General features: G+C 40.3%; 1 protein-coding gene across 1 annotated transcript; it reads right to left on the bottom strand.

Moving 5' to 3' along the window:
- Positions 1 to 1659: 1659 nt before the first annotated feature.
- Positions 1660 to 8288, bottom strand: LOC149257252 (uncharacterized). The gene is made up of 8 exons (XM_089367011.1): positions 8024 to 8288; positions 7668 to 7855; positions 7413 to 7515; positions 5291 to 5426; positions 5011 to 5215; positions 3726 to 4965; positions 3495 to 3568; positions 1660 to 3408 (listed from the first exon to the last, which is right to left on the bottom strand). The coding sequence occupies exons 1-8, from the start codon at positions 8286 to 8288 to the stop codon at positions 1660 to 1662; spliced, it is 3960 nt and encodes a 1319-aa protein (XP_089223137.1).
- Between the last annotated feature and the right edge of the window lie 6460 nt (positions 8289 to 14748).

Below are 14748 nucleotides of genomic sequence, written 5' to 3' on the forward strand. Positions count from 1 at the left end.
TAGTCGTCCCAAATCACAACACCTGGTGTGTTGTCGATTTGCTTGATGTACTCACTACATAATAGAAAAACTCATACGATATATACCCCTCGGGTTTTGCCCTTTGTTGAACAAAACATTTCAATTTCTTCATGTACCTCTCTAGGAAGAACATCCAACGACAAGAAACCACCCCAACTAATTCAACCTCATATACTTTGTGAATTAGAAGATGAACTTGCAAGTCCATGAAATTCGTTGGAAATTTCTTCTCAAACATACAAACAATCTCAACTATCTCTTGACACCACCGTGGAATGGTAGCCATATGAATCTACTTTGATGTGATCCGATGTACAAATATAGATAATTTAGATATGGAATGTCATAGGTATTGGGGGAAGTCATGGTTCACACAGGCAGAGGATAATGACACTGAAAAAAAAAATAAAAAATAAAAATAAAAAAAAAAAATAAAAAAAAAAAATAAAAAAATAAATAAATAAATAAATAAGAAAGAAAAAGAAAAAAAATTAAAATTAAAATTAAAATTAAAAAAAATATATATAAAAATAAATAAATAAATAAATAAATATATCTATATATATATATATTTGACATATGTACTCTTAGAAGGTTCAAATGGTCATGTGATTTCAACCTAGACAAACAATCTTCCACAGTGAAGTAGTGCCATATGATCCATATAAAGAAGGCACCCTCACACTCATTATAACTTCTTTTGCCAAAGAAATATAATCTTTCTTTAAAATCCATGGGACATCACCTTCTTTGAAAGATCAAGAGGGACCAACCTCTCCTATAGTTTCTTGTCTTGGCAAATGTTTCTTTTTAGTTTTTGAAAAAATAAGATCTTTCTTTACAACCAATGTGTCACTTTCTTTCGATGATATGTGCCTCCATAAAAAAGATGAATCATTTTTAAATATATGCATGGGATCCAGTAAGTGAGCAATCTTAAGATGCCCCCAATATGGAAGCTCATAAAATACAGATTTCTTTTTCATCCCAATGAAAAATTTCTCAACATAGTTGTTGAAGAATTCAGGATCATCGAACATAGGCTCCCCATTTGAATCGAACATTTTTGCAAACTCCTTCTCCTTCTCTCTCTCATATGCTTTAAACCATTCAGGTGGTGTCAATATTGCAAGTCTTTGGGTTCTCTTTGGTTTACCATTGAAAGTGGATGTTTCTCTTTTGTAAGGGTGATATTTTGGAAGGAATACGCTAGAGTAATCATACCTTGGCTTTCATAGGTGGCCAGGCCACCTAGCCTTCGGAGAAGGTCCACGACATTTAAATTCATACCTTTTTGTTAAAAGACCTGTGAAATTATTGTATACAGGCCAACACATTAGCGACCATGAAGATCAAAATAATTGCAACGAACTAAATTAATATGCAAAACAATATTGTTTTTTTTTAACAGAAACGGTTAGAGAGATGTATTACTTTCTGGTCGAAATGCCATAAATCTGATTACAATATGCAGAGCAATATTCAGAGAGCTCTTTGTTCAGGTCCGAGGTCTCTTTTCCTATGCTACACCAGAAATCTTTACAATATGGTTTCCGGGCAACCGCCTCTATTTTCCCCAAATTAAAGATGCAAAAAAACTGCTTCAGCAAGAGACAGTAAAACATAATCTCCAGGAGTTTAAGGGATGGGGTCCCGGCTTTCTTCTCCGTCTCTGAGGATGATTCCGAGGGGGAGAAGGGCTACTTTGTTAGCTTCAACGTCAGCCTCTTTGTTATTTTCTCTCTTGACATGGTAGAATTTCAAACTCTGAAAGGAGTTTGATAGGATTCTTGCTCTGGTGATCAACCTGGACAATCTTAGATCTGATGGGGTAGAGCTGTCTATGAAAATTTTTATAATAGTCTGCAAGTCTCCCATCACTATTGCATCACTGATTCCGAGGGATATAAGTTGCTTCAATCCTTGGTAGAGGGCCAGAGCTTCAACTTGCATGCTAGTGTTTAAGCCCACTCCCCAGGCAAATCTGAGAGCAATTTTGCCATCTGCTCTCTTGACAACTCCACCTGCACCGAATCTGCCCGGGTTGCCTTTGGCAGCCCCATCAAAGAAGAGGGTAGCATGAGCCTTCTTTGAACAAAAAACCAAGAAATCAGAGGCATTAAGACGGATCTGCAAGTCTTTAGGGAGAACAGAGGGCCTGGCAATTTCGTTGAAACGGAGGTCCAGGGAGTCACTCCAAACTGTATCGAGGTCGCTCAGACCTGCCCCATCCAACTGCTCCCCAACGCATTCCTTGAGCTGAGTTTTAATTTTAATCCAGACAGTATTGTGGTCTCTCTTCCTATCCCTGAAGATCCTCTGGTTTCTTTCTAACCAGGTGAACCAACAGATTAATTTGGGGAGGATACACCAGGTGGTTTTGAGATGACCATTTTGGGGAGAGCCTCTAGGGTACGATGTCCTCCAGTTCGAGAACAGCTCTGGAATGTTGTTTGGGAGAGTGATGCCTGCTTGCCAAGAGCCTAAGGCCGCGTTGCAGAGTTTGGCCACGAAATTGCAGTGCAGCATCAAATGCGCAGCGGATTCTGACTGTTCACCACACAAGGAACAGCGAGAGGGGCCATGGTAGCCTCTTTTGAGGAGTCTATCGTCCGTCAAAATGCGCTGGTGGCAGAGAAGCCAACAAAAATAATCAATTTTTGGAAGCGAGCTTTGTTGCCAGACTCCTTTCCATGGATTCGGGTCTGAGGGAACATGAGGATGCGATCGCAGCTGCATGTATCCCTGGGACACCGAATAGCACCCAGTCGACGATCCCCAACCACGGGTGTCTTGCTTTCTGCTGCATGTAGGGACCTTACCATTGAGGAAGTCTAAGAAAATAGGCAGATCTTTGGTTAGGGACTGAGGAGTCTCAAAATTTATCCAGCTGAGCCAGTATCCATTTTCCCATTTAGATATATCCCACAGAGTATTGAACCCCGAATTATGCATCCAATCTTTCAGTGCACACAGGGATCTATCATCAGCTAGAGGGTCGCAGCCCATAATACGATCCTCCCAAATTCTGATTTGCTTGCCATTGCCAGGGATCCAGTGAGCGTGATCATTGATTAGGGAGAAGGATTTTGCACAAAGCTTTTGGATAGGCGAGCCAGTGTTTGCTCTTGGTTGATCAAGACACCTTTTCCTCTGCCCACGAAAGTACTTTTTCCACAAGGCGATCTGAGCCCACCCCGGCTTTTGGGCTATAATCCTCCAGATCAATTTTGTGCCCAACACCAAGTTTTGCATTCTAATGTTCTTAAATTTCAGTCCGCCTTCCGATCTGGGCATGGAGATTTTAACCCAGCTTAATAGAGGGATTTTCTTTTCATTGGCTTTCCCACCTTTCCAAAATAATTTTATGATATGGTCCTCCATTTTCTTCATAATACCAGCAAGGGCTAGCATCACTGCAAATTGATATATGGGGAGGTTGTTGAGGACAACTTTTATTAGAACTGACTTACCTGCCAGATTAAGCTAGTTAAAGCCCCAGGAATGTATCTTAGATTCGAACTTTTCAAGCAGGGGCAGCCAATCTCTGTTGACAGCACGATGTAAAAAGATAGGGAGACCTAGATACTTGAAGGAGGACCAAGACGAGGAAGCCACAAAACCAAAGCAACTGGAAATGGCCTGCAATGTGGACGCAGGGATATTCCAGCAATAGATATGGCATTTGCCTTTGTTCAGCTTACTTCCTGATTCTTCGCAGTAATCTTCGACCACTTCTTTGAAACTTTTAGCTGAGGACACAGAAGCAGCGCCCAGCAAGAGGGAGTCGTCCGCGAATAACGCGTGATTTATGTTGTTAACACCTCTCGCAATGTTCAGTCCCATTAGTTCTTGATCCTGTTGCTTTTTGTTTAGAAGAAAGCTGAGGACGGAAGCTTGAAGGACAAAGAGAAGGGGGGATAATGGGCACCCTTGCCTCAAACCATGGGAGGCTTTGAATAAATCTGAGGCCCTCCCATTCACCAGAGGGGCTATCCAGGGCTCACTGATACAGGCCTTAACCCAATTGACGAATTTGGAACCAAACCCGAATTTGTGCAGGACCTCGAAAAGAAAGCTGTGTCTCACTCTGTCAAAGGCACTTTCTAGATCTAGCTTGACAGCCATGCCTTTCTCTTTACGGACCATGCTGGAGTGGATCACCTCTTGGACCAGGACAAAGTTGTCCACAATCTGTCTTCCCTTGATAAATCCTCCCTGATTCGCAGGTATGATATTCGGCAGAATGGTTTTTAATCTGTGGGCAATAACTTTCGTGATCAGCTTGTAACCTATATTGCATAGAGATATAGGGCGGAACCAGCTGAATGAGTTGGCTCCTTTCTCCTTGGGAATGAGGGCCAGGAAGGCCGAATTGGTGCTTCCCCCAATTTTCTGGCACTCTTTGGATTTCCTTATCATTCTGCAAAGATCTTTCTCCACTATCTGCCAACAGGTTTGGATGAAGCTAGCAGTGAAACCGTCAGGGCCCGGGGCCTTGTCCGGTTCCATAGCGAAGAGAGAGGCCTTAATTTCATTATTAGTGATCTCAGCATCCAGGAACTGATTATTTCTTTCGGTTATCAGGGAGGACACCTCATTCACGATGGAAGGAGGGAGGTCGACAGCTTCTTCTTCACTGTAGAGACTTTTGAAATGGGTGAAGGCAATGTTTTTTATGCTTCTGATCTCTCTATGTATGGTGGTCTCCACTTTGATTTCTGAGATAGAGTTGAAGCATTTTCGGGCCTGAGCTTGCTTATGGAAGAAAGAAGAGTTTCTATCTCCCGCCTTGAGCCAGAGACTACGGGATTTTTGTCTCCAAAACTCTTCCTCTGCCAAGTTGGCCTTAAAAAACATGCGTTGAAGATTAGCCTCGCTGTCGATCAGTTCTTTAGTGATCTCAGCGTTTTCCGATGCCAAGTGATGCGAATCAAGGCGCTCCTAGAGCATTTTCCTTTCCACAGCAGGGTTTGGTAAAGATTTTACATAGGACTTTAGAGCAGTTTTAACTCTCCTGAGTTTCTCTTCCCAGACAAAGAATGCAGAGCCTTTGACAGGGAGTTTCCAGATTTCTTTTATCAGAGGCAAGAAGGACGGCTCCTTGACCCACTGAGTGCTGAATTTGAAATGAATGGGACCTTGGTCCAGATGAGCCAACAGCTCGAGTTTAATGGGGTGGTGATCGGAAACACTGCAAGGGAGTATATGAATTCTAGTTTCTAGACCAAAAAGAAGAAAAGAGCTTTGGACGAGAAATCGATCTAACCTTGCAGCGATGTGGCCAGGTCCGATTCTTTTGTTAGTCCATGTGTACTTCCCAGCTGAAGGCTTGATATCGATCATATCCCAGTCGAGCAGCAAGTCCTCAACCCATTCCCGCGCCGGGTCCTTGACGATGCTTCCTGTTATCACAAAATCACTACTAAGGGCTGCAACCAAGTAAGATTTTATGTAACTCTTTCAACCAAACTTTAGACTAGGAATTAGCCTTCCTAATCAGAGAGGGCTCTCTCACAGATTTATAATAGAAATCAATTAGAACAAAAGATGGCTAACTCTTCACTCATTCATGAAAACAACAGCTGGTTGAACACATATCAAATTGGTCTTCATTGGGCTATGGAGTCTTACACATTTAATAAACAAAAGCACAGTCATTTCATGGAAGTCAAGGCTCTTTGCATTAGATGTCCAAACATATTTCACAAAAACCACAGCTTGCCAAACACACAGGAAGTCAGAGCATAAGATATGAATTCTGAGTGATTGTGCTATAACAAGGCTGTAAAAGAACATATAAGATAAAACACCACCATCATATTTGAACAAAATAATCCATTGAGAATCTTGAGAAGAAATAACCACTGTTTTACTATTACTGTAACAAGTCTTACATTGGCCCAAATAACTCTGTTTTTGTATAAAATGTCCAACCCCTATTACATCCTAATTTCATCCATTTATAGGAATACATTCCTCCCTTTCTAGAGGGAGCTCGAAGGCCCTATTAACTACTCCTACATGCTATTTAACTAATGCATTAATTACAAAGTGCTGAACTGTAATTGCACACAATCCTAATCAAACTAAAACACTAATTACATTCTCCTCGTATGCTTGATTCTTCTTGGATCCTTGACAGCTGTCCTCCTTCTGTTGTGGTTGAGGTATCTTGAAAGAGAACACACTGAATGAGCTGGCCTTGGATTCCAGTCACGTAGATGGCTTCATTAATTAACCAAGGGAGGTGCTCTGTTTTCACGGCTTCTGTCTCCCATCACTCTTCATCACTTTAAAAACATGTCCTCTGCTCTTTAATTCTTCCCAAACAACGCATATTACCACACCTTTCAAATGAGCTGAAAGCCTTATGAGCTGAACAGGTGTACAAACCGGATCACTGAAGACTAAAACCAAGACCCTAATAATTCGGTCATAAAGTGCCTTTAACGAGACTTAGCTGGAAACAAAACATTTCACCTCTTTGCAAGGCACATCTGTCATTTTCTGAACAGCTAAGATAGTTTTGAATAGTCACCTTTATGCTCTGAAAACATTTCATTCAAAAGTAGCTGACCTCAGCATCAATTTCATTTTTTATCATAAAACAGTCATCTACAGCAGTCTCGTAGCGCGCTACAAAACTGCTGTGTGACTTAAAAACACAGTCTTCCTCTAAACTGCTCACAAAATTGAATAGTTTCTGTTTGCTAGGGTTCACGGTTCACCATTTGAAGGATACTGCCATCGTAGACAAACCCACTGGTTGCAGCTGTTGCTATTGGTCATTATGAAGAAACTACCTCTGTTGGTGGCTTCCTTTAGATATGCTTATTGATGTGTTGCTTTCAGCAGATGAGTTTATAACAAGTCTCGGTTTGTACCTTGACTTTGTCAAGTGAAGCTTTCTTACAGGATATAATATCTGAAAGTTGGGAGGTTTCATTTTGAGAAACTTCTCCAGTTTCCAAATCTTGAAAAGAGGCAATGATTGCTTCCATGATCATTCTTTCTTCCTCATCTATTGAATTGAAATTGAAACTCGAGCAAATCTATCCAAAGGACAGTCAGAAACTCGGTTGCCTGTGAGAAATGCTGCTACAGTACCACTACAATTTCTGTCAAGGATGCTGTCACTGCTTTTATCTCATTTGCCTCCTAGAGTGGGAATGATCAATGGCATCTTCAGTGATGTCATTTTGTGTGAATCCCTCGAACTTGATGATGTTTTTATCACCAGCATATGAGTTATATATGAAATCTAAATGGTGAGGCTGAATAAAAAGGTCCCCTGTGCCATGTCCAAATAATGCAGTAATAAAAGACTTTGTTGCTATCTTAACAACATCAAAATCCATGATATCAGAATGCGCCTTCTTCTGGATCACCTTTCGCATACATTGAGCTGCAACTTTTAACAATGAACTTTGGGAGGCGGATCTTGTACACATCAACCTGAACAGCAAATTCATTTTTATCCTCTGTCTTTATCTATTGCATAGCAAATATAAACTATGTCTATCACATTGTCCAGAATACGAACAAATAAGCCGAGAATCACGAAAAGCACCATCCACGCAAAAAGTTGTCACATAATAGGCGTCCCTTCCAAGTGAAGTTGCAGCCTTTAGTATTATCCAAACCATCATGGCATAAACAAGAGAAATAATAAAGAAAATTCCAAACAGTAAGCGTGTGAAGACTGTTTCAACCACAACAGCAGAAAGAAGATTTCTCCTCAGAAGCTCGTATGCCATCATGACAGAAGAGCAGTAGTTTTCCCCTGTTATTGCTGCGAAGTTGATTGTGAACTTATTCACAAACTCTATGGCTGACAATATGCAATTGAGACAGAAACCAAGTATAAAATCGAAAACCCCATGACCTGATGATCTACTAGTGACTTTGCCACTAGTGCGTGCCTTTTCAACAACTGCTCGAATCATTTACACCACTGCAAAGATTTGGCCTGAGAAACAAACCGTAGTAATTCTGAGACCAAATGCATTCCTGACAGAACGTCTGATGGTTGCAGTTGAGGAGGTGCCAGAAACTCGAAAGTACCATTGTGCAACTGTACCACTGATTACATACACCTGAGCCTCAAACATTGTTGTTGTATGGCCACTGACAGAATTTCCCAATGTTTGCGTGCTTGCCCAGTCATCACCATCTCCATCCTCTGCCCAAAACTTTGATAGAATTATCACAACTAGCAGAGACCAAAATGTCACGATTAGGGTGCCACTGGACCATCTTGACATCCTGTGTATAGCCTTGCAATACTGAGACACACTCGAGCTCATTCCCTGGTTGAACATTCCATTCCTTGAAACTAACTGGGGGCAGGGGATTACTAGGTTCAATACATACAACCGAGGCGGAGGCCTGAAATTAGTCTTGCTCACTTCAAAAAAATTGCGAAACACGAGCTAGCAATTGAGTATTTCATTCAAAGCTGACAATACAGATTGTTTTCTGGATTTGCAACAAGTCTCATAGCAAACTCACTTTGGAACATGGTAACAGCGCATCTAAAATTGGTCATATTTGATAATGAATATTTCCTACATTCGCATCGAAATAAGGCAGTTCACGTTTGAGAACATCTCCCTGAATGACCTGTAGCCGAAAAGCATTACTTGTGCCTTGTCGCTTTCGCTTGCATGACAAAAAAAATTCCAGAGCCTATGTCAAAGAGATTAATCCATGAAAACTTTCCACTCTTTGAAGAAGTTTCTTCTCCCACGAGCTGCCTGCAATTTTCAGTTGTCATGCTAAGAATTACGATGCCTGCCAAGAACAGCAGAAGCCGCATTCTTCTTTTCTGTATATCCATCATGCCTTTGTCCCCGCTTGATAAATTCCGGCAAAACAGTCCCAACAACGCAAATCAGAGGCGAAAGAGAAAGAGTTGAGATATCTTGTGTCGATGGTTCAAATTTGTCTTCCTCCATTTGCGCATGAACAGAATGATCTATAACACCCAGCAATTCCACAAACATAATCCCAAAATCCAGCGCGCTGTTGTAGAGGCCATGTGTCATAAAGAATTACAGGTAGGCAAAGAAAAGCTACGAGGGATAAAACTTCATAAGGTTCAGCAAAACGCTTTAAAGGAATACAATCAAGTAACACAAACTCTTTGTCTTCCAAGAGCTTCTCCAAGAGTGATGTCTTGGTACGCCATGATGCCATACAGTTAACACGTATGTTGTCACTTGTCCATAATCGGTTTCACCCACAGCAGAAAGAAATCTCCACCGGCCCATTTGTATAGTCCTCAGCCATAATATGAAAGCGGTGCTCCCATATAGACCCGTGTGTTGACACATATCATTTGGGAAAAACTCCTTCATTAACATTGCATTTGTTGAGAGATTTGTATCTTCCCACTTCAGGAAAAAATATATAGGTGCAGATGAGGTAACACAACCATAAACGCCCATATATATATAAGAGAATGAGAAAGAGCCATCCCCAGTTCAAATATAGAGCAAATTTTTAATAATCTAAACATTAATTTCACCCCGACCTTATTTGAACTCTTTCGGTTGAGGAATATTTTTGAATGAAGTTTGACTGATTATGTCTTGATCTTTTAGGCCGAGACTAATACTTTCAACTCAAGAACTTGAAGTTGAATGACAACAGGATTTACCAGCCTTTACCTATTAACCATAGCCAACCAGCAGCAGATACTCCAAATAGTGCTAATATCAAAATAGTACTAATAGATTTCCCAGTGCGTTCTGTTCAGGTCCCTTTTATCCTTTCGGTGCAGCAGTGACTATACAAACTATAAGGGATTCACTGGAAACACCGAGCACAATACATAGGAAAAACATTCAACCTTGGGTACCATATTTTGTAATAAAATAGAAACAAGGAATTTCAAGAGTTCCAAAACTTTAGATGCATTTCCTTCTTTCAAGTGACTAGCAATTAGGAAGCATTTTTATCCTGAGAAACGTCCTTTTCATTATAAAGAGCCTGAAGAACCTCAGGCAACGGTGGAGCTGATATCATTGCCTTGATATCTTCAATCTTATCTGAAAGATCTGACATTAGACCTTTTAAGCACATCAACCTCATCCACAGCAGTTGTAGCCAGTGTACAATAGGCATGCTAGGATTTGGGCCTCTACTGAAAACTCGAACAAATCCTCAATTCCGTAGCACGCTACGAAACCACTTAAACAGGTAGCGCTGCTAAACTGCTAAAAACAAATTCAGGCGCTACGAAAACACCCAGTCTTTAAGCTAGGCTAAAATTTTTTTAGCAACAGCATTTTCAGTGATAACAGTGGCTCCACTTGGGATAGTGTGCCCTTGTGGTACACTAAGAACATGCAGCTCCAGTGCCTTATCCATTTGTGACAAACAGAAATTTGCTTGACAAGCATGACTGTAGGAGAAAGAAAGCTACATCTACTGAAAAAAGAAATGCTCAGTCAACCTTGAGCTTATTTGCATTTACCTCTACCTACCTACCCTATCAGCTGCAAGCTCCACTTGTAGCTCAAGCAACATGATATTTCCAATGTAGCCAATCATTTATCTTATCTGACATTTGATTTCTTTGGCTATGCTTGAAACAAAAATAAATCAGATACTGAAGTAACCGAGGCAGCATGAGGTGTAACTGTTCTTCAACATGAAAATATAACTGGGAGTCGCCTGAACAGTTAATCTTTTCCATGTATTCAGCTATAGGGTCAAAAAACACATGGTTAGTTTGCTGATTCTCAAAACTTTCTGTATCTTTAGACAACTTATCTTCAGCCACACCAAATTTATTTGATTTGCTATCCAACTGCCTATCCAAATGATGCTCACAAACAATGTAATTTTCCTCACTACTATGATCATTATTTGAAGTAAGCTGCTGCAAGGAATTACAAAATTGAGCAAGCTTTTCCTCTGCCTGTGGGTCATAGAAAATTTCCTCCAATATTTCTTCTTGCTGTGTGCAATCGATTTCATAATCATGATGATCTGAAGCCGGACCAATCTGCTGCATCTTTACATCAATATCGAAGGATGAAACATGATTTTCACAAGTAAACTCCTGCTGCTCTTCATGCTGCGTTTCCTGAGATGATATACTTTCTCCTTGGTGCTGAAATGCATTGTTATGGAGAGCCTCTAAAATTTCTTCATCCATAAATTCATCATCACCATAACAATCCTCCAAGTACTGAATAAGATTTAAAGAATGCCTACAGCAATCTTTGAGCAGCAACAAAGAAGGATAATATTCTTTATACATTTCACAGAACACATCATGGAAATCAGCAAGAGAAGATAATGAACCATTTTCCAAACTTTTATACCAAGACCATGCTTCTCCTTCTAAAGTGGCCATAAACATCCTCATGAGACAATCTTCAGGGAAATGAACCTTAAGACTGCGTACATGCATGTGAAACTTAACCAAATGGAGAGCAGCATCATCCTTCTTTTCATCTTTGAATATTGGAAGATCATCTAACCAATCAACCTTTGGCATAGGATTTGGAAAACCAGGGATATGAGACCGATTCATAGGAGCATACCTGGCATTCTTTCTTGCAGTGGAATCCATCTTGAAACTTCATCAAGCTACTGATCTTCTAGCAGTGGAGTCACCTTCTAATTTATTCTTTGATGTGTGGAGTCGCCAAGGTAGTTTTGCAGCCTCAAAATGATGCCTGAGCTCCTGCTACCTTCAGAAGTTCAGCCATTGATTTCGGGAATGAATAGACTTCAGACTCCCGGCAGACGCACCAAAATGTTATCACAAAATCACTACTAAGGGCTGCAACCAAGTAAGATTTTATGTAACTCTTTCAACCAAACTTTAGACTAGGAATTAGCCTTCCTAATCAGAGAGGGCTCTCTCACAGATTTATAATAGAAATCAATTAGAACAAAAGATGGCTAACTCTTCACTCATTCATGAAAACAACAGCTGGTTGAACACATATCAAATTGGTCTTCATTGGGCTATGGAGTCTTACACATTTAATAAACAAAAGCACAGTCATTTCATGGAAGTCAAGGCTCTTTGCATTAGATGTCCAAACATATTTCACAAAAACCACAGCTTGCCAAACACACAGGAAGTCAGAGCATAAGATATGAATTCTGAGTGATTGTGCTATAACAAGGCTGTAAAAGAACATATAAGATAAAACACCACCATCATATTTGAACAAAATAATCCATTGAGAATCTTGAGAAGAAATAACCACTGTTTTACTATTACTGTAACAAGTCTTACATTGGCCCAAATAACTCTGTTTTTGTATAAAATGTCCAACCCCTATTACATCCTAATTTCATCCATTTATAGGAATACATTCCTCCCTTTCTAGAGGGAGCTCGAAGGCCCTATTAACTATTCCTACATGCTATTTAACTAATGCATTAATTACAAAGTGCTGAACTGTAATTGCACACAATCCTAATCAAACTAAAACACTAATTACATTCTCCTCGTATGCTTGATTCTTCTTGGATCCTTGACAGTTGTCCTTCTTCTGTTGTGGTTGAGGTATCTTGAAGGAGAACACACTAAATGAGCTGGCCTTGGATTCCAGTCACGTAGATGGCTTCATTAATTAACCAAGGGAGGTGCTCTGTTTTCACGGCTTCTGTCTCCCATCACTCTTCATCACTTTAAAAACATGTCCTCTGCTCTTTAATTCTTCCCAAACAACGCATATTACCACACCTTTCAAATGAGCTGAAAGCCTTATGAGCTGAACAGGTGTACAAACCGGATCACTGAAGACTAAAACCAAGACCCTAATAATTCGGTCATAAAGTGCCTTTAACGAGACTTTAGCTGGAAACAAAACATTTCACCTCTTTGCAAGGCACATCTGTCATTTTCTGAACAGCTAGGATAGTTTTGAATAGTCACCTTTATGCTCTGAAAACATTTCATTCAAAAGTAGCTGACCTCAGCATCAATTTCATTTTTTATCATAAAACAGTCATCTACAGCAATCTCGTAGCGCGCTACGAAACTGCTGTGTGACTTAAAAACACAGTCTTCCTCTAAACTGCTCACAAAATTGAATAGTTTCTGTTTGCTAGGGTTCACGGTTCACCATTTGAAGGATACTGCCATCGTAGACAAACCCACTGGTTGCAGCTGTTGCTATTGGTCATTATGAAGAAACTACCTCTGTTGGTGGCTTCCTTTAGATATGCTTATTGATGTGTTGCTTTCAGCAGATGAGTTTATAACAAGTCTCGGTTTGTACCTTGACTTTGTCAAGTGAAGCTTTCTTACAGGATATAGTATCTGAAAGTTGGGAGGTTTCATTTTGAGAAACTTCTCCAGTTTCCAAATCTTGAAAAGAGGCAATGATTGCTTCCATGATCATTCTTTCTTCCTCATCTATTGAATTGAAATTGAAACTCGAGCAAATCTATCCAAAGGACAGTCAGAAACTCGGTTGCCTGTGAGAAATGCTGCTACAGTACCACTACAATTTCTGTCAAGGATGCTGTCACTGCTTTTATCTCATTTGCCTCCTAGAGTGGGAATGATCAATGGCATCTTCAGTGATGTCATTTTGTGTGAATCCCTCGAACTTGATGATGTTTTTATCACCAGCATATGAGTTATATATGAAATCTAAATGGTGAGGCTGAATAAAAAGGTCCCCTGTGCCATGTCCAAATAATGCAGGAATAAAAGACTTTGTTGCTATCTTAACAACATCAAAATCCATGATATCAGAATGCGCCTTCTTCTGGATCACCTTTCGCATACATTGAGCTGCAACTTTTAACAATGAACTTTGGGAGGCGGATCTTGTACACATCAACCTGAACAGCAAATTCATTTTTATCCTCTGTCTTTATCTATTGCATAGCAAATATAAACTATGTCTATCACATTGTCCAGAATACGAACAAATAAGCCGAGAATCACGAAAAGCACCATCCACGCAAAAAGCTGTCACATAATAGGCGTCCCTTCCAAGTGAAGTTGCAGCCTTTAGTATTATCCAAACCATCATGGCATAAACAAGAGAAACAATAAAGAAAATTCCAAACAGTAAGCGTGTGAAGACTGTTTCAACCACAACAGCAGAAAGAAGATTTCTCCTCAGAAGCTCGTATGCCATCATGACAGAAGAGCAGTAGTTTTCCCCTGTTATTGCTGCGAAGTTGATTGTGAACTTATTCACAAACTCTATGGCTGACAATATGCAATTGAGACAGAAACCAAGTATAAAATCGAAAACCCCATGACCTGATGATCTACTAGTGACTTTGCCACTAGTGCGTGCCTTTTCAACAACTGCTCGAATCATTTGCACCACTGCAAAGATTTGGCCTGAGAAACAAACCGTAGTAATTCTGAGACCAAATGCATTCCTGACAGAACGTCTGATGGTTGCAGTTGAGGAGGTGCCAGAAACTCGAAAGTACCACTGTGCAACTGTACCACTGATTACATACACCTGAGCCTCAAACATTGTTGTTGTATGGCCACTGACAGAATTTCCCAATGTTTGCGTGCTTGCCCAGTCATCACCATCTCCATCCTCTGCCCAAAACTTTGATAGAATTATCACAACTAGCAGAGACCAAAATGTCACGATTAGGGTGCCACTGGACCATCTTGACATCCTGTGTATAGCCTTGCAATACTGAGACACACTCGAGCTCATTCCCTGGTTGAACATTCCATTCCTTGAAACTAACTGGGGGCAGGGG

This window comes from Pinus tabuliformis, chromosome 6, assembly GCF_031772625.1.
Source record: "Pinus tabuliformis cultivar Carrire ecotype Pingquan chromosome 6, CPIR1, whole genome shotgun sequence".
In the NCBI taxonomy this organism is placed as follows: domain Eukaryota; kingdom Viridiplantae; phylum Streptophyta; class Pinopsida; order Pinales; family Pinaceae; genus Pinus; species Pinus tabuliformis.

What these genes read in the sequence shown, in the direction of transcription:
- LOC149257252 (XM_089367011.1), bottom strand. Translation starts at nt 8,288, where the DNA reads ATGTCAAGATGGTCCAGTGGCACCCTAATCGTGACATTTTGGTCTCTG. An exon ending in CTCTTGTTTATGCCATGATG is followed by an intron (nt 7,516 to 7,667) that starts GTTTGGATAATA and finishes GCTATGCAATAG; the next exon opens with ATAAAGACAGAGGATAAAAA. An exon ending in CAGCTCAATGTATGCGAAAG is followed by an intron (nt 5,427 to 7,412) that starts GTGATCCAGAAG and finishes TTGTGATAACAG; the next exon opens with GAAGCATCGTCAAGGACCCG.